A 23,404-nucleotide genomic window follows, 5' to 3' on the forward strand; every position below is an offset into this window, starting at 1 on the left:
TCCTTTGACACCAAAAGGAACAACAATAGACCATGTCCCAGAGAAAATCTGCATTTTGATTTTTTGAAGCCCACCCTAAATTATATATATATATATATATATATATATATATATATATATATATATATATATATATATATATATATATATATATATATATATATATATAGATAGATATATATATATATTCAATATAATGATCTTTTGACTTATTTGGAAAAGTTGAGTTTGGAGTTTGACAAAGAATGTGGTTGTCATAGCAACCGAGTGATAACTGTTTCCCTGAGGCAACATGCTCCGCATGCAGCAATTGGTCTTATGACTGAGTTTTAAAATCTTGACAAATTGCGTATGGTTTTTCATATACTCTTTTATGACATATTGGGGAATAAATACCTATAATTGATGCAGTAATAAATTAAATAAGGACTTCTTATTTAATTACATGCCTGTTTGAAGTTTAACATTAATCTTGGTCGATTGAAATTTCTATCACTACTCATTAAGTTCTCATGTCACTAATTAACTCGCAAAATGCTCAAATCCTGTGAACAATAATGTTAAAAGATGACATGTGCTTGCAAAACTCATTCAGGTATTTCCAAATTTCTATTTAGAAATATAATATGTAAAAGATATACCCACTTATTTCTTACAAGGTGTCAGGCTTTACATTGAGACAGTAAGTGAATGACCTCCTTATGTCCTTGAAATCTTGAAAGATAAATTAAAGAGTTCAAGGCTCCACAAAGTCTGGTGTGGACAAAGGAAAAACAGATGTCCCTCATTGAGAAGATTTGATATGTGTCAGACCACCAGATTCTTGTACCAGATGCTCAAATTATGGATTTCGAGTTATACCTGCAGCATTAAAGTACCAACCCTGTACCTTCATAAAATAGCAGGGTTGGTCAAATTGGACAATTACAAATTCATGAAAACAAAAATTTAAATATTCATGTGTTCCCCAAAATGTCAAGTTTTTCAACTTTTCATGCCAGGAAATCTAGAAAATTTCGCAAAAATACCAACCAGTAATTTACAATCAGAATCAATTTCTAGGGTTTAAAGGTTTTTTTCAAGCATGATGTTGGACAAGTAAAGTAAATAAAAGTACCATAAGAGTTATTGGCCGAGTGCCAATTATTTTTTTAGCACCTTGCCAATATTCTGTATTTTTCACTTTTTTTCCGAGCAAATAAGTTGTGACCAGCACTGATTTTAATTGGAATTTATGGGAAACAAACACGCACATGTTTCTTCTACTACTGCTGTATTTATTATGTGCAGCATAATCTGCATTGCAACTGTACACAAATACTGTAAATCATCGCCCGCCATCTGTACGCTAGCCCAAGCTGTCATGCCAAAATATCAAGGCAAAATGACGAGTCGGCCGACATGTATAGAATTTTCACACACATGTTTGGTGAAGCCCCATTTACAAGACGTATGTACACTAGGCTTGACTTATCCATGAAGGACAAGAAATGCATGTGGCATCATACTACTTACACTTGAAAACCCCACGGGATATTAAGTTGGCAGCCAGAAGTGTGATTCAAAGGTCAAGTCATTATCTTGTGAGCCTAATTCACAAAGTACATACAAATACAGCATTGTTCAGCAAACGATATTCTTTGTCCAGTATATGAATAAAATATCATGCACACTGGATGCACAGCACTGAGCAGCATGTACAGGTCTTATCAATTGCACAAACTATGATGACTGTCTCAATCATTATCAGTCACGTATCAGTATTATTCATTATCAGTATCATTAATCATTATCTAAACAAACACGTGTAGCGACTAGCGCGCCACTAGGTGACTGTTGCCGCGGAATCGCGGAAAATGACCGTCGAGTCCGAAGCAAAATTCAGGCTTCAACGGTCATAACAGGTAATGCCATAGAACGAAAGATCGTATATTTTTCTGTCGATGGGTGAAATATAAGACGAAACTGTGTCCAATAAAGGTATATTTCCGGAGGTTTATTGCTGATAAACGATCAATCTGGAAGCGAAAACGGTGAAACACACGGCGCCGCCTTTCAACGGCGTTTATATGCAGTAGATGTTTGGCGCATCTGGTACAAGAATCTGGTGGTCTTACACAATTATGCAGACCTAATCTCTCCCCACTCAGCGGGATGTCTGCCCAGCTCCGCATTTCACTCGACCTATCGAATTGCATTTCCCCATTTCTCTATCCCTCCCACCCATATTTCATTCGACCAATCCCCATTGCTCTACCCCTCCCACCCATATTTCATCCAACCAATCCCCATTGCTCTATCCCTCCCACCCATATTTCATTCGACCAATCCCCAACACTCTCCTCCCCTTTTTCTCTTCATGCAACCAATCCTATTTAGCTCCTCCCTGTCTCCCTCAGCCCCCACCCCCATTTCTCTCTTCTTCACAAGTATAAAAGTATGCTCTGGACTGCAGAGCTTTAGGATTCTGATTGGTTGTAAATACTGCATGTTGATATTGTATACTGTGTATGCTGGTGTATTTGGTGTGTCTTTATGACGTTTTCTTTGATGTACATCTCTACTGTACCAGGATTTTCACTTTAGGACTTTGACTTAGGATTTTGTTGTGTATCTTGCAGTGTGCTCTTCTTGATTTGCAGTATGCTCTTCTTGATTTGCAGTTTGTTCTTCTTGGTTTGGAAAGGGTTTATTGTTTCTTACTGTGTATCTTCTTGTAAACAAAAGTGAGATCCTCCTCGGGAATTAAAATCTGTCAATCCTTCTTCTGACAAAAGGTTTGGACATTGAATTCTTGATTCATCAATTACTTCAGGTCTAAATTCCTCAACAGTAGTCATGCCATGATGGTAAATGCTATGCAAGGCTTTCGACTGATTTGGTGAACAACTCTCGGTTTGATCAGGTTTACTTATGGGGACGTGGACAACTCCAAACTCTCCACTGACTGATAATTGATCATAATTTGCCATTCCATATTCACAATAACACAGTGCATTAATTGTGCTTTGAGGACCTCTCTTTATTGTGAAACCCTTCACAAATTCAAGTTTCATGAAAAACATAGGCAAGCGTTTTGTTCTGATAAACAATTTCACAACAAGGGTGTTCTCCCAATATCACACATGGCAATGAAACATGGGAAACAGCAAAGATTGATGAAAAATTGATGTTCAAACTGCCATGGGAAGATGCCATCTGGGCATAACCAAAAAGGGACAAGAAAAACAACGAAATCAGATAGAAAACAAAATTCCTAAACACTGGTCACAATCAAAAAACTCAAAATGTTTGGATACATGGCAAGGACAGAGATAAGAATTACAAACAGCAACCTAAGGAAGACCCTGAAAGAAGCACGATGATATCCAAGATCAGATTGACAGATTAAGTTTCATTCCCATTTGAGTTTTTGGCATCAACTTTTCAACAAGTCTCTATTATGAGAAGATGGAAAACCAAGTTAATAAATTTTACATTTTTTTAAGCTGTCATTTTCTTTAAATGTAGTTTAAGGATGCAGATGGGGTTAGCATTTTGAGATTCTTCTTGCCTTCTGACACCAATTTGCAGTCATTGTTGTGGACATTCTGGCGACAGCCAGCCGTATGGCTTTCATCAAGGGGTTTGGGGTGCTGGCTTGTTGTCAGGGGTTACAGATGGTACGCTGAGGAGTTGTGCTTACAAGGTATATTTAGGAGGTGGGAGGCAGTTCTCCCAGAACTCAAAATCTCCACCTCCTTTTTTGCTAAAGGATTATTATTCATGAACCAGTTTGTGAAACTTCATTCTCGTAGCTTTGGTCCAAGGGCTCGTTTTAGAATCCTCACTGAACCTCTGACAGCCTCCACCTGCAGCATGTTTGTTGTGATATTCACCCAGAATGTTTTTAAAGTACTCAGTTAGGGTTTTCTTGATCATCCGGATTCCCTGTTGCTCCGACTATCACTGGTACAATTTGAGGTTTCTTCAATTTCGAAATCCTCTTAACCTCATTTTTAGCTTGGAAACGAAGCTTCATAATGAAAACGAAGAAGCTTAAAACTTCATAACGAAGTTTAGGGGAGCTTATGCAATGGCATGTTCGTCCGTAAGTCCGAAAACACTTGAAACTTCTTCTCCGAAACCGCTGATGGGGTTGCGACCAAATTTGGCAAAAAAAATATTTGTTGTGTTGAGACTAAAGTTTGTTCACGGCATTTAAAAAATATCGGGGTTCAAGGGGTTCTACCGAGAGTCAAAGTGGATCCAGGTTTGACCCCACAAAATAGGAATTTGCTTTTTCCTCTGAAACTACACACACAATTTCGATGAAACTTCACCACAACCTTAATCACCCATGATGAACAAATGTTTGTTCAAGGCATTAGAAAAATTGGGGTCTTAGGAGGTATATGGGGTTGGGGGAGAGGGCGTTGCCCCCCAAAATAGGTATTTTTGGTTTGTTTGTTTAAAGTCTTATGATTATGTTAGTATGATTCTCCATGCTGACCTGTCTTCAAGAAACCATTGAAATTGGTTTAAAATACCCTTAGTCGGTGCAGTATACTATTTATTCCACCAGTGGAGCGCCAGTGGTATTGCCCTTAAGTTTCATATCCTGGTATTTCATATTTCAGTTATCCTGCATGGATCTTCATATGCATTTTCAAACTGCCTTTTCGAGAGAAACCTTTATCACATATCGAGCATTTGTGAGGACGCTCTCCTGTATGGGTCCTCATATGTAATTTCAAACTGTCTTTTCGAGAGAAACTCTTATCACATATCGAGCATTTGCAAGGTCGCTGCCCTGTATGGATCTTCACATGTGATTTCAAATGGTCTGTTCGAAAGAAACCGTTATCACATATTGAGCATTTGTGAAGTCGCTCTCCTGTATGGATCCTCATATGTGATTTCAAATTGCCTTTTTGAAAGAAACCTTTATCACATATCGAGCATTTGTAAGGTTGCTCTCCTGTATGGATCTTCATATGTTTAATCAAATTGCTGTTTTGAGAGAAACCTTTATCACATATTGAGCATTTGTAAGGACGCTCTCCTGTATGGATCCTCATATGTAATTTCAAACTGCCTTTCTCAGAGAAACCTTTATCACATATTGAGCATTTGTGAGGACGCTCTCCTGTATGGATCGTCATATGTAATTTCAAACTGAATTTTCGAGAGAAACGTTTATCACATATCGAGCATTCGTGAGGTCGCTCTCCTGCATGGATCCTCATATGTGATTTCAAATCGCATTTTTGAGAGAAACCTTTATCATATATCGAGCATTTGTGATGTCGCTCTCCTGTATGGATCCTCATATGTGATTTCAAATCACTTTTTTGAGAGAAACTTTTATCACATATCGAGCATTTGTAAGGTCGTCCTCCTGTATGGATCCTCATATGTAATTTAAAATTGCCGCTATGAGAAAAACCTTTATCACATATCGAGCATTCGTGAAGTTGCTCTCTGGTATGGATCCTCATATGGGATTTCAAATTGCCGCTACGGTAGAAACCTTTATCACATATCGAGCATTTGTAAGGACGCTCTCCTGTATGGGTCTTCATATGTTTATTCAAACTGCCATTTTCAGAGAAACCTTTATCACAAATAGAGCATTTGTAAGGACGCTCTCCTGTATGGATCATCATATGTAATTTCAAATGGCCTTTTTGAGAGAAACCTTTATCACATATCGAGCATTTGTGAGGACGCTCTCCTGTGTGGATCCTCATATGGAATTTCAAATTGCCGCTATGAGAGAAACCTTTATCACATATCGAGCATTTGTGAGGGCGCTCTCCTGTATGGATCCTCATATGTAATTTCAAATTGCTTTTTGTCAAGAAACCTCTATCACAGACAGAGCACTTGTGGGGGCATTTTCCAGTGTGGATCCTCATGTGTATTTTCATGTTACTCGTTGAAGCAAAATCCATTCTGCACACATTACACTTATTACGTATTCCACTTTCTAGAACCTTTTTGTGTTTGTTTAATTTAATATTCATCTTGGTGTTGTGAGGCCCAGACATGCACTTGTATTTTATAGGAAGTGTGTCTCGATTTCGTGATTGTTTCTTCAAAAAAGGCTTCTCCCTCACTGTCAAGCTGCGACTGTACCTTATTCGTCCCATATCACTTCTGGATTGTTCTACAGAAACAAAGAACACAACATTCTATTTTTTGTCAAAATCAAAATGTAAAATATTTTAACACATTTCCAAAAATTAAATATTTTCTCAACTCAAAAGATTGTGTGTTAATTTTTTACGTTTCCACTCACCAGTTGCAAAACAAGAAACACTTCCGTTTGTCATGTGAATATCATCTGAACCTTCCTTTGCTGAAGCACATTTTGAATCTTCTGTGACAGATGAATCGTTGTGTTGTCTGCCTTCTACATTTACAGATTGGGCATCACCTGTGTACAAATCAGCATCAGACTTTTGCAGGGAAATGAGATTGAGAACCATCTTGAGAGTTCATAGAACATGTTACGCCATGGAATGTACACTTCAGTTTAAATATAGTAATGAAGTTAAAGATTGTTAAAAAGAAAAATTCCAGATGTTAAGCACGATTGAAGCAGTCTTCTACATCACCCTTATTCACCACCCTATTTAACTTGTCCAAATACTGTTAAACTGAAAGTTATTGGAAGTAACATGAAGGCGATTTGTGTTCAACAGTGTTCAAGTATTTAATTCAATTTAAATAAAATAAAGATTGTAAAAATCATCCAAAAAGAATTCGGGAATTTACTGGCGTTAAGAATTTCTCAAAATCTAACGGTGTAACGCCGCTGTTTGACCTCCGATCTTTTTTTTGTTTGTTTTATTCTAACATACTGGCTCAATGGCCTAATGGATAAAGCATCAGACTCCCAAGCTGGGGAATGTGCGTTCAAATCCTGTCTTGGTTGAATATTTTTCCCGTCACTTTTTCAAGTATTTTATATCGTCTTGAATAAAGTTTTGTACGATGAACAAATGCATTTTGTTTGTATTTAAAATGTATCTTGTGAAAAATGCAAGGGGCATAGAAAAGGCCCCTTTATCATGGTATGTGCCTTGTGAAAAACTGTGGAAAAGAAGGGACATTCTTGGGTAAAATGCCAGGGGCATAGGAAAGGCCCCTTTACATGCATGGTATGTGCCTTGTGAAAAACTGTGGAAAAGAAGGTACATTCTTGGGTAAAATGCCAGGGGCATAGAAAAGGCCCCTTTATATAAGGGTATGTGCCATGTGGCAAAGAAAAGAAAGGACATTCCATAGCTTGTAGAAAATTGCCAAACAATCTATATTATAATAGCCGTAGATGATTCTGTCTGTCTGTCTGTCTATCTGTTGGGTGTCTGTCCGGGGTGTGGCTTACTCGGTTTGCAGAGTAGCTCCACCCATAGCTCCACCCATTCTGGGAGTGGCTATAAACAAATATCCACCATTTTATTAACTCGCATAGCTTTGAGTCCTGTTTTGTAGGCCCGTGGTGTCTTGCTCTCCCCCAGTTTTATTTCAAATCAAATTCGATAAATCATTTCATTTTTCACAGTCGCTAACATAGTTTTAGACTCGGTTGAAAAAAAACGGGAAGAAAATCCAATGAAAGTTGCCGTTTATAGAACGAAATGAATTCTCAAAGGCCTGTAACTTCAAGGCCATTGAGTCTCTCTCACGCCTTTATCTCCAATCTAACTCACCATATGATTTCATTTTTATCGATGGTTTTACTTTTAGACTCGGTGTCAGCAATAATTGAGAACAATCCACACACGCGGGAAAATGCAGAGATATATTTTTTAAAATCGCGTCATGGTGTATCATACACCGCCCAACATGACACCGCCGGCAATGTGTCGATATATATTAAAAATTCGCTTTTGCTTTTCCGTTATGATATATTACTATTTCGTTTGATGATAGTCGTCACAAAAACGTCAACAATGATGCCGACATATATTTCTTCGTTTTTATTTCATTCAACATATTAGCCGGAAGTAAAATATGTTTCAGGAAATTACCGAGAGATATTTCTTCGTTTTTTTTATTAGTTATGTGCGCATACACTTTAAATAGGTTTATTTGAAATCTTTAATTTTCCACAAACATTCCACACACGCGGGAAAATGCAGAGATATATTTTTTAAAATCGCGTCATGGTGTATCATACACCGCCCAACATGACACCGACGGCAATGTGTCGATATCTATTTTAAATTCGATATATCATTTCATTTTTCACAGTCGCTAACATAGTTTTAGACTCGGTTGAAAAAAAACGAGAAGAAAATCCGATGAAAGTTGCCGTTTATAGAACGAAATGAATTCTCAAATGCCTGTAACTTCAAGGCCATTGAGTCTCTCTCACGCCTTTATCTCCAATATAACTCACCATATGATTTCATTTTTATCGATGGTTTTAGAGTCGGTGTCAGCAATAATTGAGAACATTCCACACACGCGGGAAAATGCAGATATATTTTTTAAAATCGCGTCATGGTGTATCATACACCGCCTAACATGACACCGACGGCAACGTGTCGATACATATTAAAAATTCGATATATCATTTCATTTTTCACAGTCGCTAACATAGTTTTCGACTCGGTTGAAAAAAAACGGGAAGGAAATCCAATGAAAGTTGCCGTTTATAGAACGAAATGAATTCTCAAACGCCTGTAACTTCAACTTCAAGGCCATTGAGTCTCTCTCACGCCTTTATCTCCAATCTAACTCACCATATGATTTCATTTTTATCGATGGTTTTGGACTCGGTGTCAGCAATAATTGAGAACATTCCACACACGCGGGAAAATGCAGAGATATATTTTTAAAAATCGCGTCATGGTGTATCATACACCGCCCAACATGACACCGACGGCAACGTGTCGATATATATTAAAAATTCGCTTTTGCTTTTCCGTTAAGATATATTACTTTTTCGTTTGATGACAGTCGTCACAAAAACGTCAACAATGATGCCGACATATATTTCTTCGTTTTTATTTAATTCAACATTATTAGCCGGAAGTAAAATATGTTTCAGGAAATTACCGAGAGATATTTCTTCGTTTTTTAAAATTAGTTATGTGCGAATACACTTTAAATAGGTTTATTTGAAATCTTTAATTTTCCACAATATAATTTACTTGCCATTTATCATTTGATGATTACGAGACAAATTCCTCTTGAGGATCGTGACAATTCATGCGCTGCGTGGAAACTTCTATTTCCAAAATGAATGAGACGATCGATGAAGAACGCAGACTTGAACAGGATGCAGCAAGAAAACGAATGAGACGGGCGAACGAGTCCATCGACGAACGTCAATGCAAACTTGCGGGGTCACCCGTGGGAATCCCACGGGCATGGATGTGTGTGACATTTCGACATATTGAGTTAGATGCTGCACATTCATTTTTACAAAATGGTTACTGGCAAGTCATCAGATCCAGAAATGGTGTAAAAACCACCGTTTAGAGGCCATTTTTCCCCGCAAAGCGGGGGTTGGCCTTTTCGGGGACCGTGGTAGTTGTTGTTTTTTTGTCCCCTTTTTGAAGCAATGTTTTACGGCCGGATGCCCTTCCTGACGCCAACCCTTTTTGCCGCCTTCAACGACAAACAGGGAATTACCAGTGAACTGGTACTCAATTAGCCGACCTCGGAAGGATGACAGGCTGAGTCAACCCCCCTGGCATTAATTCGGCGATCGACCGAGATTCGAACCCAGGATCCTAAGCCGGCACCCTAGCCGCTAGCCCAACACCAGAAATGGTGTCATGAACACAATTTATTTATGCACAAGCACAAAAGCAAGACGGGCCGATTTCCGATTCCGACGGGCCGACGGGCGAGACGGGCCGATTTCCGATTCCGACGGGCCGATTTGGAGCAAGAAAAAGAACGAGACGGGAGAAAAAGGAGAGAAACGAGACGGGGAAAGCCGATTGGAGAGGCGAGTGAGGCACGATTGGAGAGGAGTGTGAGGCGCGATTGGAGAGGAGTGTGAGGCACGATTGGAGAGGAGTGTGAGGCGTGATTGGAGAGGAGTGTGAGGCACGATTGGAGAGGAGTGATTGGAGGGGAGTGTGAGGCACGATTGGAGAGGAGTGTGAGGCACGATTGGAGAGGAGTGTGAGGCGCGATTGGAGAGGAGTGTGAGGCGCGATTGGAGAGGAGTGTGAGGCGCGATTGGAGAGGCGTGTGAAGGATTGGAGAGGAGAGGAGTGTGAGGGATTGGAGAGGTGAGGGATTGGAAAGGAGAGGGATGTGAGGGTTTGGAGAGGAGAGGAGTGCTAGGTGGAGAGAGGAGAGTGTCAGGTGGAGACAGGAGAGTGTCAGGTGGAGACAGGAGAGTGTCAGGTGGAGAGGAGTGAGGGGTCACATATTATGTGAAATAAATAAATTGTGTTCATCACACCATTTCTGGATCTGATGACTTGCCAGTAACCATTTTGTAAAAATGAATGTGCAGCATATAACTCAATATGTCGAAATGTCACACACATCCATGCCCGTGGGATTCCCACGGGTGACCCCGCTAGTACAAAATAATGGGCATTCAAAAAATCTCGTGTGAATGCTGGACTACCCTTGTATTCTGAGGAGGAACCAAGTAATGCTATAGAAAAGTTCATATAAAGGGGTGCCCTACATCTGACAAATAAAATACATTTACTTCTTCACGCAGGTGTACAAATCAAATTGGCACCCCTTGTCCCTCCTTGGGAATGTCCCTTCTTTTCTATACTTTGCCAAATGGCACATGCACTTATATAAAGGGGCCTTTTCTATGCCCCTGGCATTTTACCAAAGAACACCATACAGGAGAGTTTGGTGAGCAGGACGGAGTGCCAGACTGTATCCAAGATATGTCAAGGGAGACGGCTCAGATTTCCTGTTTAGCATTGATGACATCCATATATTGTTGAGACAGCCCAAGCAGCATGTCCAGAGTCGAGTGGCCAGAGTTGAGACAGGTCTGAATAAAAATTGATGATCTGAGATCAAGCCGTTGGAGAAGGGGAAGGATTTAATGTCAGAAGCAATGATGGATTCCATGACCTTGCTGATGATTGGGAGCAGGCTGATTGGTCTGTAGTTGCAAAGATCTTTGTGGAAGTTTTTTTTTTTTTTTTTTTTTGGAATAATTCTTACTGTGTGGTCTGGTCAGTGGCCACATCGGGTTCGTTTCCCTCTTCTCTTCTTATGAAGTCTGTGTTTAAAGGTATTCCCTCCATTAACAATGCATTACCATTGGTGTTGAGAAAATGTGGTGGAAACCAGCTGTGTGGCCTTCCACATTGGGACCTGTGTAACTGAGCTGCTTGGCAACAATCAGTCATTGCATGAAGTGAAGTCATGCCATGATGGTGAATGCTATGCAAGGCTCTCAACTGGATTGGTGAACAACTCTTGGTTTGATCAGGATTACTTATGGGGACATGGACAACTCCAAACTCTCCACCGACTGATAAAATTGATAATAATGTGCCATTCCATATTCACAATAACACAGACAGTGCATTTGTGCTTTGAGGACCTCTCTTTATTGTAAAACCCTTCACAAATTCAAGGTTCATGAAAAACATAGGCAGGAGTCTTCTGATAAACAATTTTACAACAAGGATGTTCTCCCAATATCACACATGGCAATGAAACATGGAATACAGCAAAGATTGATTAAAAATTGATGTTCAAAATGCCATGGAAAGATGCCATCTGAGCATAACCAAAAAGGGACAAGAAAAACAACTAAATCAGATAGAAAACAAAATTCCTAAACAGTGGTCACAATCAAAAAATTAAAATGGAATTTGGCTGGATACATGGCAAGGACAGAGATAGGAATTACAAACAGCAACCTAAGGAAGGCCCTAAAAGAAGCACGATGATATCCAAGATCAGATTGAGAAATTAAGTTCTGTTCCCATTTGAGTTTTTGGCATGAACTTTTCAACAATCCTCTGTTATGAGAATATGGAAAACCAAGTTAATAAATTTTACATTTTAAAAAAACTGTCATTTTCTTTAAACTTAGTTTGAGGATGCAGATGGGGTTAGCATTTTGAGATTCTTCTTGATTTCTGACACCAATTTGCAGTCATTGTTGTGGACATTCTGGCGACAGCCAGCCGTATGGCTTTCATCAAGGGGTTTGGGGTGCTGGTTGTCATGGATTACAGATGGTACTCTGAGGAGTTGTGCTTACAAGGAATATGCCCAAAGGACTGTGCATTTTCATGATAGCTTTCTCCTTACTGGTTCACTAAATACCTTGCCGACTGCTGACAATCGCTTACAAGGAGGGCACATCGAACCAGACATGGGTCATGCTTTGTGAATTTAACAAACCTTTATCTGCAAAACTTTCCCCACAGTCAGCGCACTTTTTATGCGAGCACTCCAGCATGGGTTGCACTATGGAAGTTCAAGCTCAATTTAGAAATAAAATCCTTGACACAAATAGAACATTTGAAAGGACGCTCTCTCTCCTTGGTTGTTATCTCCAGGGGCGGGTTTTAGGAGGTGGTAGGCAGTTCTCCCAGATCTCAAAATCTCCACTTCATTTTTCGGTAGCGGATCATTATTCATGAACCAGTTTGTGAAACTTCATTCTCGTAGCTTTGTTCCAAGGGCTCGTTTTAGAATCCTCACTGAACCTCTGACAGCCTCCACCTGTAGCTAGTTTGTCGTGATATTCCCTATAATGTTTTTTTCAGTACTCGTTAGGGTTTTCTTGATTTTCCAGATTCCTTGTTGCTCTGACAATCACTGGTACAATTTCAGGTTTGTTCAATTTTTAAATCCTCTTAACCTCATTTTTCATATCCTGGTATTTCAGATTTCAGCTCTCCTGTATGGATCTTCATATGTGTTTCAACCTGCCTTTTCGACAGAAACATTAATCACATATCAAGCATTTGTGAAGTCATTGTCCTGTATGGGTCCTCATATGTGTTTTCAAACTGCCTTTTTGAGAGAAACCTTCATCACATATTGAGCATTTGGAAGGACGCTCTCCTGTATGGATCCTATGTAATTCCAAATTGCTTTTTGTCCATATGTTTATTCATGATCCTCATTCGTTTATTCAAACTGCCTTTTTCGAGAAACCTTAATCACATAGAGCATTTGTGTGGGTCGCTCCCCTGTATGGATCCCCATATGTTTATTCAAACTGCCTTTTTCAGAGAAACCTTTATCACATATTGAGTATTTGTGAGGACGCTCTACCGTATGGATCCTCATATGTGATTTCAAACTGCCTTTTTCTGAGAAAAATTAATCACATATCGAGCATTTGTGAGGACGCTCTCCTGTATGGATCCTCATATGCACTTTCAAATGGCCTTTTTGAGAGAAACATTTATCACATATCGCGCATTTGTAAGGTCGCTCTCCTGTATGGATCCTCACATGTAATTTCAAACTGCCTTTTTCAGAGAAACCTTTATCACATATCGAGCATTTGTAAGGACACTCTCCTGTATAGATCCTCATATGTACTTTCAAACCGCCTTTTTGAGAGAAACCTTTATCACATATCGCGCATTTGTAAGGTCGCTCTCCTGTATGGATCCTCATGTGTTTATTCAAACTGTCTTTTTTAGAGAAACCTTTATCACATATTGAGCATTTGTGAGGACGCTCTCCTGTATGGATCTTCATGTGTCTATTCAAATAGCTTTTTGTCAAGAAACCTTTATCACATATCGAGCATTTGTAAGGACGCTCTCCTGTATGGATCCTCATGTGTTTATTCAAACTGTCTTTTTTAGAGAAACCTTTATCACATATTGAGCATTTGTGAGGACGCTCTCCTGTATGGATCCTCATGTGTTTATTCAAACTCTTTTTTAGAGAAACCTTTATCACATATCGAGCATTTGTAAGGACGCTCTCCTGTATGGATCCTCATGTGTAATTTCAAATTGCTTTTTGTCAAGAAACCTTTATCACAGACAGAGCACTTGTGAGGGAGTTTTCCAGTGTGGATCCTCATGTGTATTTTCATGTTACTCTTTGAAGCAAAATCCATTCTGCACACATTACACTTATAACGTATTCGCCTTTCTAGAACCTTTTTGTGTATGTTTAATTTAATATTCATCTTGGTGTTGCGAGGCACAGACATGCACTTGTAATTTATAGGAAGTGAGTCTTGATTTCGTGATTGTTTCTTCAAATAAAGCTTCTTCCTCATTGTCAAGCTGCGACTGTACCTTATTTGTCCCATACTACTTCTGGATTGTTCTACAGAAACAAAGAACTTTTTTTCTTTCTTTTTTTTACAAAATCAAAATGCAAGATATTTCACACATTTCCGAAAATTATATATTTTCTCAACACAAAAGATTGTATGTTCATTTTTTACGTTTCCACTCACCAGTTGCAAAACAGGAAACACTTCCGTTTGTCATGTGAATGTCATCTGAACCTTCCTTTGCAGAAGCACATTTTGAATCTTCTGTGACAGATGAATCGTTGTTGTGTTGTCTGCCTTCTACATTTACAGAATGGACATCACCTGTGTACAAATCAACATCAGACTTTTGCAGGGAAATGAGATTGAGAACCATCTTGAGAGTTCATAGAACATGTTACGCCATGGAATGTATACTTCAGTTTAAATATAATAATGAAGTTAAAGATTGTTAAAAAGAAAAATTCCAGATGTTAAGCAGTCTTCCACATTACCCTGATTCACGACTCTATTTAACATGTCCAAGTACTGCTAAACTGTAAGTTATTGGAAGTAACATGAAGGCGATTTGTGTTCAACAGTGTTCAAGTATTTAATTCAATTTCAACAAAATAAAAATTGTAAAATTCAACGAAAAAAAAATTCGGGAATTTACTGGCGTTAAAAACTTTGATTCTTCAAGTGGTCCAGTCGTTGTGGAGGGTTTTCCAGATTGTCTTTTCTGAGAGACATAGTGAGAGTGGGATTTGTCAGGATTGAAAGACATGTTCCACTTGTTTGACCAGTCTGCGATTTTGAAAAGGTCTGCAGAGAGTGAGGAGGATGCAGACTGCCGATCTGAGGGATGAGGTATGGAGCGGCAGAGAGTGGAGTCATCAGCAAAGAGATAGAGAGGATGTTCCAGAGAGTCGGAGAGATCATTGATGAAGACCAGAAAAAGCACAGGGCCCAGAACACTGCCTTGGGGAACTCCAGCCTGAACAGAAAGGGGAGATGAGAGAAATCCATGCAGGGTCACACTTTGACTACGAGCAGAAAGGAAGTCCGCAAGCCATGCAGAGGAGAGTTTGGTGAGCAGAGCGGGATACCAAACTTTATCGAAGGCACGTGACATATCAAGGGAGACAGCTCTAATTTATTGTTTGACATTGAGGACCTCCATCCATTATTGAGACAGCAGAAGCAGCATGTCCAGAGTAGAGTGACCTGGTCCGAATCCAATTTGATGATCAGAGATCAAGCCATTGAGAAGAAGAGGAAGGAGTTGATATCCGAAGCAATGATGGATTCCATGACTTTGCTGATACTTGGGAGCAGGCTGATTGGTCTGCAGTTGCAAGGATCTGTTTTTGCACCTTTTTGTGGAGAGTGGAAATGTTGGCTGATTTCCAAGCTGAAGGCAGGTGACCTTGAGCAAAAGAGAGGTTGAAGAGAACAGAGAGAGGGCGTGAAAGAGCGGCAGAGCAGGATTTTAGGACCCGTGGGCTGATGCCGCCTGGTCCAGTTGCAGAATCAAAGTCAAGGATTGACATAAACTTCTCCACTTTGTCAGGAGAGAAGGACACAGAGTCCAGGAGCAGCTGGGTACGACTGGGTACAGAGAGAGACGGGTTTGGAACACAAGATTTTGAGGCAAACACTGAGTTGAGGCATTCAGCTTTTTCACGTGCGGAGTCAGCTGTGCAGCCGTTTGAGGTAAGGGAGGGGGTGGAGGGGGAACAAACACCAGAAACAGATTTGACAAGACGCCGCCAGGATTTGGAAGAGGGAGACAGGTTTGGGAATTCACTCTTGAGAGTAGAGAGATATTGTTTCCTGGCTCTCCTGAGCGTAGACACACTTGTTCCAGATGTTCCAAACTTGTTCCAAACACTTGTTCCAAACAAGCTTTGTAAAAGGAAATGAGATTGCCTTCCATTGGATTTGATTTCCAGGAGGCGAAGGCAAGTTGTTTCAGGGCAACTGCCACACCACAAGATTCTGTGTACCATGGACGGGAGGCAGGGTATGACAACTGAAGACGGGATGGGATAAATCTGTGCATGAGAGAGAGCAGTTTACTTTGGAAGAATTCCCAGGATGAGTTGATGTCAGAGGCAGTAGTGATGGGAGACCAGTCCAGATGATTTACTACTGTGTTCAAAAAGTATCCGACCTTTATTTTTCGTGCGTAAAAAAAAAGAAACTAGGGAGGTGTTGATTGGTGCACGTATGTAGGCGATCCTAATGCACACGCATGAATTTTTTCCCACCTGCAGAAGCTGTCATTCGACGGCAGACCGCCGATGAGGGAGGACATGGAAGTGAGCGCTGTCGGATTTTCGTTTTTGACAAAATGACGGAAAAACTTGAACAACGCTACTGCATAAAATTTTGTGTAAAGCTTGGCGATTCCCAAGTGGAAACGATCCGCAAGATTCAACACCGTTCATTCCATTATGAAGGAGGATTTGGGCTTCAGGAGAATCTCAGCGAAGTTCGTACCAAAACTGCTAACGATTGAGCAGAAGCAACTTCGTTTGGAGATCGCACAGGACATGCTGGAGACTGTGAACAGCGATCCCAGCTTCCTCAACACAGTGATCACTGGCGATGAGTCCTGGGTTTATGGGTACGACCGAGAAACCAAGTTGCAGTCATCACAATGGAAGCATCCAACATCCCCGAGGCCAAAAAACACAAAATTTGATGCAGTAGCGTTGTTCAAGTTTTTCTGTCATTTTGTCAAAAACGAAAATCCGACGGCGCTCACTTACATGTCCTCACTCATCGGCGGTCTGCCGTCGAATGACAGCTTCTGCAGGTGGGAAAAAATTCACACGTGTGCATTAGGATCGCCTACATACGTGCACCAATCAACGCCTCCCTAGCTTCTTTTTTTTACGCACGAAAAATAAAGGTAGGATACTTTTTGAACACACTACGTATGGCTGCTTGAAGACCGTGCCAGTCAGCCTGAGTGAAATGCCAGACTCGTCAACGTTGAAGAGGCTCTCTGGGAATGGCCAGAGAGATATTTACTTTAACAAGCATATGGTCAGATGAACTGATTGGAGCAGAAGAAGAGCAGCAGACATTTGCAGAGAAGTTTGTCATAACGAAGTCTAGAAGAGAAGATGCTCCGTTGACTGAGATCTGGATTGGGAAATTGACAGATTGTGTCAGTCCCAGTGAGTCGCAGAAGTCTTTTGCTGAGGTGTCATGGCTGGTGAGAGTGGTACCCACACCCAGCCAGCTGGCATGATGACAGTTGAAATCACCACATATGAGGAAGAGAGAGTTGGGATGAGTCGATATAAGTTAGTCCATGTTATCAAACAGCGAGATGTAGATGGAGTTTTCACTGTTTGGTGGATGGTACATAACACATATGAACAGAAGCGTTACGCCTAGGTCCCCCGTCGGTGAAGTGATGTGAGTTGACAAAGTGGAAGACGCAGGAAATGTGGAAAGAGTCGATAATATTTGCGAGTGGGTTGGAGACACACCCACACACCAGATTAGAAGTGAGTAGTTGGTTTATTTTTCAAGATATTCCGCTCACAAGGTTCAGACATATCTTGGATTTTGTGGCCATCTTGGATTTTGACCTGGCGACCCAATTTTCAATAGCGTTCTTCCTTATGCCTAGATACACCCACACACCAGATTAGAAGTTAGTACTTCGCTTATTTTTCCATGATATTCCGCTCACAAGGTTCAGACATACATGGCGGCGGCCATCTTGGATTTTGACGTGGCGACCAAATTTTCAAGAGCGTTCTTCCTTATGCGTAGATACACCCACACACCAGATTATAAGTTAGTAGTTCGTTTATTTTTCAAGATATTTCGCTCACAAGGTTCAGACATATATGGCGGCGGCCATCTTGGATTTTGACGTGGTGACCCAATTTTCAATAGCGTTCTTCCTTATGCCTAGGTACACCCACACACCGGATTAGAAGTTAGTAGTTCATTTATTTTTCAAGATATTCCGCTCACAATGTTCAACGCACGCACGCACGCACACACGGACGGAGGGGAAAACCATAGTCCCCCTTTCGCTCCGCGGTGCGATGGGGGACGAAAATGTGGGAGCGAAGTGGACGCCGTAGCGAGAGGTACTCCTGGGGGTGGGGTGGAGAGAGAATGAGGAAGTGCAGGGAGAATGAGGAAGAGAGTTTTTTGATAAAGATAGCAACCTCACCTCCAGGACGAGGCTCAGGTCTGTCATACCGGAGGAGGGAGTAACCAGGGAGAGATATTAAGGAATCAGAGACATTTGAAGGAGGAAAGTTTCTGTTAAGCAGATTATGTCTGGTTTGTCAGAAGCAACCTGTATGGAGAGATCAATGAGGTTTGAGCGAAGGCCCTGGATGTTAGAGGTCCATACCGTTAAGGAAGAGGAAGGGGGAGCATCGGATACAGGACAGGGGAGGGAAGGGGTAGGGTAAGATGAGGAAGAGGAGGAGGAGGTAGGGAGAGCTGTTGATGGTGTGTCAGAGATTTCAGAAGAGCTAGGAGAAAGGGAAGGATGAGGAGGACAAAAGGTTTGATGGTGATTGGATGAGGCACAGTAAGGTGTTGTTTGAGGGAGGGGGGGGGGGGGCAGAGCGAGGAAGAAGGTTGGAGGAGATGGAGGTAAGAGTTGGAAGGGAGAGGAAGTGGGGAGGACGCTTTGAGGAGGGTTTCGAGGGGAGAATTGGAGAAAAAAGGAGGGTGGGGAGTTTAGAAGGGGAGGGGTGAGGAGGGAGTTTAGGAGGAGGGGAGGGGAGAGTTTATGAGGGGAGGGGCAAGGGGGAGATTTGAAAAGGATCGGTGAGGGGGAATTTAGGAGGGGAAGGATGAGTTTGGATTTTACAAAGTGTTGGACGATTAATGGAAAACAAACATTTATTGCAAAATGAGTTTCTTGTGATTTTCAAGTCAGAGATCCGTTTGAAAACGTTGGAGGAGGGGTGGAATGCAGGTGAGTTTAGGGAATGTAGGAAGGAAGAGTTGTAAGAGCTGGAATTTTTATTTGATGGAGTTGAGGTCAGGGCTCTGTGCAGGCCAGTCAAGTTCTTCCACACCGATCTCAACAAAGCATTTCTGTATGGACCTCACAGTGCACAGGGGCATTGTCATGCTGAAACATGAAAGGGCCTTCCCCAAAATGTTACCACAAAGTTGGAAGCACACAATCGTCTCGATTCTAGAATGTCATTGTATGTTGTAGCGTTAATATTTCCCTTCACTGGAACCAAGGGGCCCAGCACGAACCATGAAAAACAGCCCCAGACCATTATTCCTCTTCCACCAAACTTTACAGTTGGCACTGTGCATTCGGGCAAGTCGCGTTCTCCTGGCATCCGCCAAACCCAGATTTGTCAGTCGGACTGCCAGATGGTGAAACGTGATTCATCACTCCAGAGAACGCTATTCCACTGCTCCAGAGTCCAATGGCAGTGAGCTTTACACCACTCCAGCCGACGCTTGGCATTGCACATGGTGATCTTAGGCTTGTGTGCAGCTGCTCGGCCATGGAAACCCATTTCATGAAACTCCCGACGAAAACTCATTGTGCTGACGTTGCTTTCAGAGGCCGTTTGGAACTCAGTAGTGAGTGTTGCAACCGAGGACAGAGCATTTTTACGTACTTCAGCACTCGGCGGTCCTGTTCTGTGAACTTGTGTGGTCTTCCACCTCACATATGAGCTGTTGTTGCTCCTAGACGTTTCTACTTCACAATAACAGCACTTACAGTTGACCGGGGCAGCTCTAGCAGTGCAGAAATTTGACGAACTGACTTGTTGTAAAGGTTGCATCCCATGACGGTGTCACGTTGAAAGTGACTGAGCTCTTCAGTATGGCCCATTCTACTGCTAATATTTGTCTATGGAGATTGCATGGCTGTGTGCTTGATTATATATACCTGTCAACAATGGGTGTGGCTGAAACAGCCAAATCCACTAATTATAAGGGGTGTCCGCATACTTTTGGCCATGTAGTGTTGGTGATCTGCAGCTATGAAAGTCTGCTGCTATGAAAATCCGATTCAAATTTCAAGTCAATCGGATGAAAATTGCGGATATTAGAAATTTGAAAAGTTGTTGACCTTTTGCCTATGTTGATATTTTGGCCGATGCTGATCTCAAAAATAGTTTGGGGTTGAATTCAGTTAGCTGATATGAAAATCCGATTTAAGTTTCAAGTCAATCAGATGAAAATTGCAGATTTTTGAAATTTGAGAAGGTTGTTGACCTTTTGGCCTATGTTGATGTCAAAAATATTTGGTGGTTGAATCCAGTTTGCTGATATGTAAACCCTATTCAAGTTTCAAATCAGTCGAATGAAAATTGAGGATTTTAGAAATTTGAAGGAAAGTGGTTGCCCTTTGGCCTCAAAAAAAAATAAGATTCTGTCAGACCACCAACTCTACCATTTGGTGAAGTTTCGTGAGGATCGGTTTAAAATTGTGACCTGTCGGCAAGTATAAGTGAGCGGACAGACAAACACACAAACACACACACCGGAGTGATTTATCAGGTAGGTGATTTATCTGGATTATCAGTGATTTATCAGGAAGCAGTGATTTATCAGGTAGGCTTTCATGTTTTTCAGCAAATTCGACAATTACACCACTTCCACTAATTTGGTTCTCCAACTCCTTGTTATGTCTTTCCAACTCTTTTTGAGCCTGTATTTGAGCCTTCCTTTCATTAGCAGTTTTTACCGCTGCTGAAATACCACCAGTCAATGCTCCCGCTACACGACAAAAACTAACGACACACACACACACACACACACACACACACACACACACACACACACACACACACACACACACACACACAACTCTGTCTCCTGCTGTGCAGCGGAAGGGCTAATTATAGGATCCGCATCCGGATCTTTACCAAAATCTAACCAATACGTCCTCGTCACACACGCAACCTGTCTACCAAGGTTCATCAGAATCCATCCACAATGTTTTGAGATAGCCTGCTCACAGACAAACAGACAGGGGTGAAAACATAACCTCCAACCACCTTTGGTGGCAGAGGTAAAAATAAAAAAATAATCACAGAACATAAAGGTTACTTGTTGACATGCTTGTTGTCATAAGGTTACTTGTTGTATTTTTAAAAATACGTCACGTACCAGATTTGGGTGTTAATCCATCATCCTGAAATTGGAGACTGCGGAAATCACTCAGCCCGATTCCACAGAAACCAGAAACGTTGTCCTGGTGCACATTTTTGGATCCGAAAATCTTTTCACAGAAACGGGAAAGTTCCCGAATAACATTCTCGAAGGTGACGAAAATACTTCCCAACAGAGAAGAACCTGCAATCTGGACATCTTGTGGCTTCGAAAAAGAATTCATAAATTTACCGAAGTCAGCATACATTGCAAATTGTAATTTCTCTTCGGCAAGAGAGAGGAGCTCGGTCCGTAATGGATCCGACTCAGTACAAGCTCGAATAACCTTCTGATTCTCAATTCCAAGCTTATCGATCACTGCTTGGGCCGTTTCTGCTCTCAGGCCTTGGGACTTGAGCCATTCCAAGAAGCTCTCCATTTCATCCATGATCTGCCAAGGATACAATGCTTATGTTAATCACAGAAAGGTTAGACATGGTATTTCCTTTACTCAGTTTGACTGAGATAATAATAATAATAATAATGCATTTATTTTATATAGCGCTTTTCAGGAAGCCCAAAGACGCTTTGACAGAGTGCAAAACATAACGCATAGCAAAACATAAAGACAATTGCAAAAAAAGAAGAATCAATAGGGAAATATTCAAAGCACAAAGGAGGGAGAAGGAGAGGAGATAGTCAGGGGTTAGATGCTGTGGGTTAAATGTTGAATGCAGTGTTGAACAGGTGGGTCTTGAGTGATGTTTTGAATGTGGTGAGTGAGGAGGAGTCTCTGATGGTGTGAGGTAGCGAGTTCCAGAGGGTGGGAGCAGCGATGGAGAAGGCCCTGTCCCCCCAGGATCTAAATTTGGTCCGGATGGGGGGGGTCAGGAGGTTGGTACCAGCAGAGCGGAGGTTGCGGGTGGGAGTGTGTCTGGAGAGGAGGTCAGCCAGGTAGGATGGGGCCAGGTTATGGAGGGCTTTGTAGGTCAAGAGGAGGATTTTGTACTGGATTCTCTGGGAGATGGGGAGCCAGTGAAGCTTGTAAAGGACGGGGGTGATGTGGTCACGGGTCCGGGAATGGGTGAGTAGACGGGCAGCGGAGTTCTGAATGTATTGGAGTTTATTGGTGATTGTTGAGGGTGAACCATAAAGGAGGCTATTGCAGTAGTCCAGACGGGAAGTGATGAAGGCGTGGATGAGGGTTTCTGCAGCCACAGAGGAGAGGGATGGACGGAGACGGGCGATGTTTTTCAGGTGGAAGAAGGCTGTCTTTGTGATCTGTTTAGTGTATTTGTCGAAGGAGAGGGTTTGGTCAAAGATGATGCCAAGATTCCGGATGTGAGGGGAGGTGGACACTGGGAAACCGTCGATGTTGAGGGCAAAGTTATGGGTGGACTTGGTGAGCGTTTTTGGGCCAATGATGATTATTTCAGATTTATCACAGTTAAGTTTGAGGAAGTTGATTTGAAGCCAGGATTTTATTTCAGTGATGCAGTTTGTCAGGATAGAGTGGGTGGCGGTGGAGATGGACTTGGTGGAGATGAAAAGCTGGATGTCATCGGCGAAGCAGTGGAATTGGAGACCATGACGGCGGATTAAGTGACCGAGGGGGGACAGGTAAAGGATAAAGAGGAGGGGGCCAAGAACTGAACCTTGAGGGACACCTTGGGGGAGGGGAGCAGTGGGGGATTTGCAGTTATTGATGGAGATGAACTGACGTCTGTCAGAGAGGTATGATTTAATCCAAGAGAGGGCAGTGCCGGTAATGTTAAAGGTGGTTTCAAGTCGGGTGAGGAGGATGGTGTGATCGATGGTGTCAAAGGCAGCGCTGAGGTCGAGGAGGATGAGAATGTTGAGGTTGCCAGCATCAGAGGAGAGGAGAAGGTCGTTGGTGATTTTGAGGAGAGCAGTTTCAGTACTGTGGTTGGACCGGAATCCGGATTGGAATGTTTCATACAGGTTATTGGCAGAGAGGTGATGCTTGAGTTGAGTGGCTACAGCGCGTTCCAAAACCTTTGACAGAAAGGGTAGGTTGGAGATGGGTCTGAAGTTATTTAGGGTGTCAGGGTTTAGTCCAGGTTTTTTCAGAAT

At 41.6% G+C, this 23,404-nt stretch overlaps 1 protein-coding gene and 1 pseudogene across 6 annotated transcripts in view; both read right to left on the reverse strand.

Moving 5' to 3' along the window:
- Positions 1-2,997: 2,997 nt before the first annotated feature.
- Positions 2,998-23,404, reverse strand: part of LOC137434380 (uncharacterized) — a 40,825-nt gene continuing 20,418 nt past the window's right edge. For 3 of the 6 annotated variants that reach the window (XM_078785421.1, XM_078785417.1, XM_078785418.1), the window contains 4 exons: positions 21,329-21,761; positions 14,390-14,530; positions 6,284-6,421; positions 2,998-6,151 (listed from right to left, as the gene is read on the reverse strand). In XM_078785421.1, the coding sequence (XP_078641547.1) occupies positions 4,620-6,151; positions 6,284-6,421; positions 14,390-14,530; positions 21,329-21,758 (2,241 nt within the window). In that variant the 5' untranslated portion in view covers positions 21,759-21,761 and the 3' untranslated portion in view covers positions 2,998-4,619. The remainder of the gene's footprint in view (positions 6,152-6,283; positions 6,422-14,389; positions 14,531-21,328; positions 21,762-23,404) is intronic. The other 3 variants (XM_078785423.1, XM_078785422.1, XM_078785419.1) reach the window with 1 other exon arrangement.
- LOC144893999 (uncharacterized) lies at positions 12,966-14,382 on the reverse strand (annotated as a pseudogene).

The sequence above is a fragment of the Myxine glutinosa genome, chromosome 10 (assembly GCF_964187855.1).
Source record: "Myxine glutinosa chromosome 10, kmMyxGlut1.1, whole genome shotgun sequence".
Lineage (NCBI taxonomy): Eukaryota > Metazoa > Chordata > Myxini > Myxiniformes > Myxinidae > Myxine > Myxine glutinosa.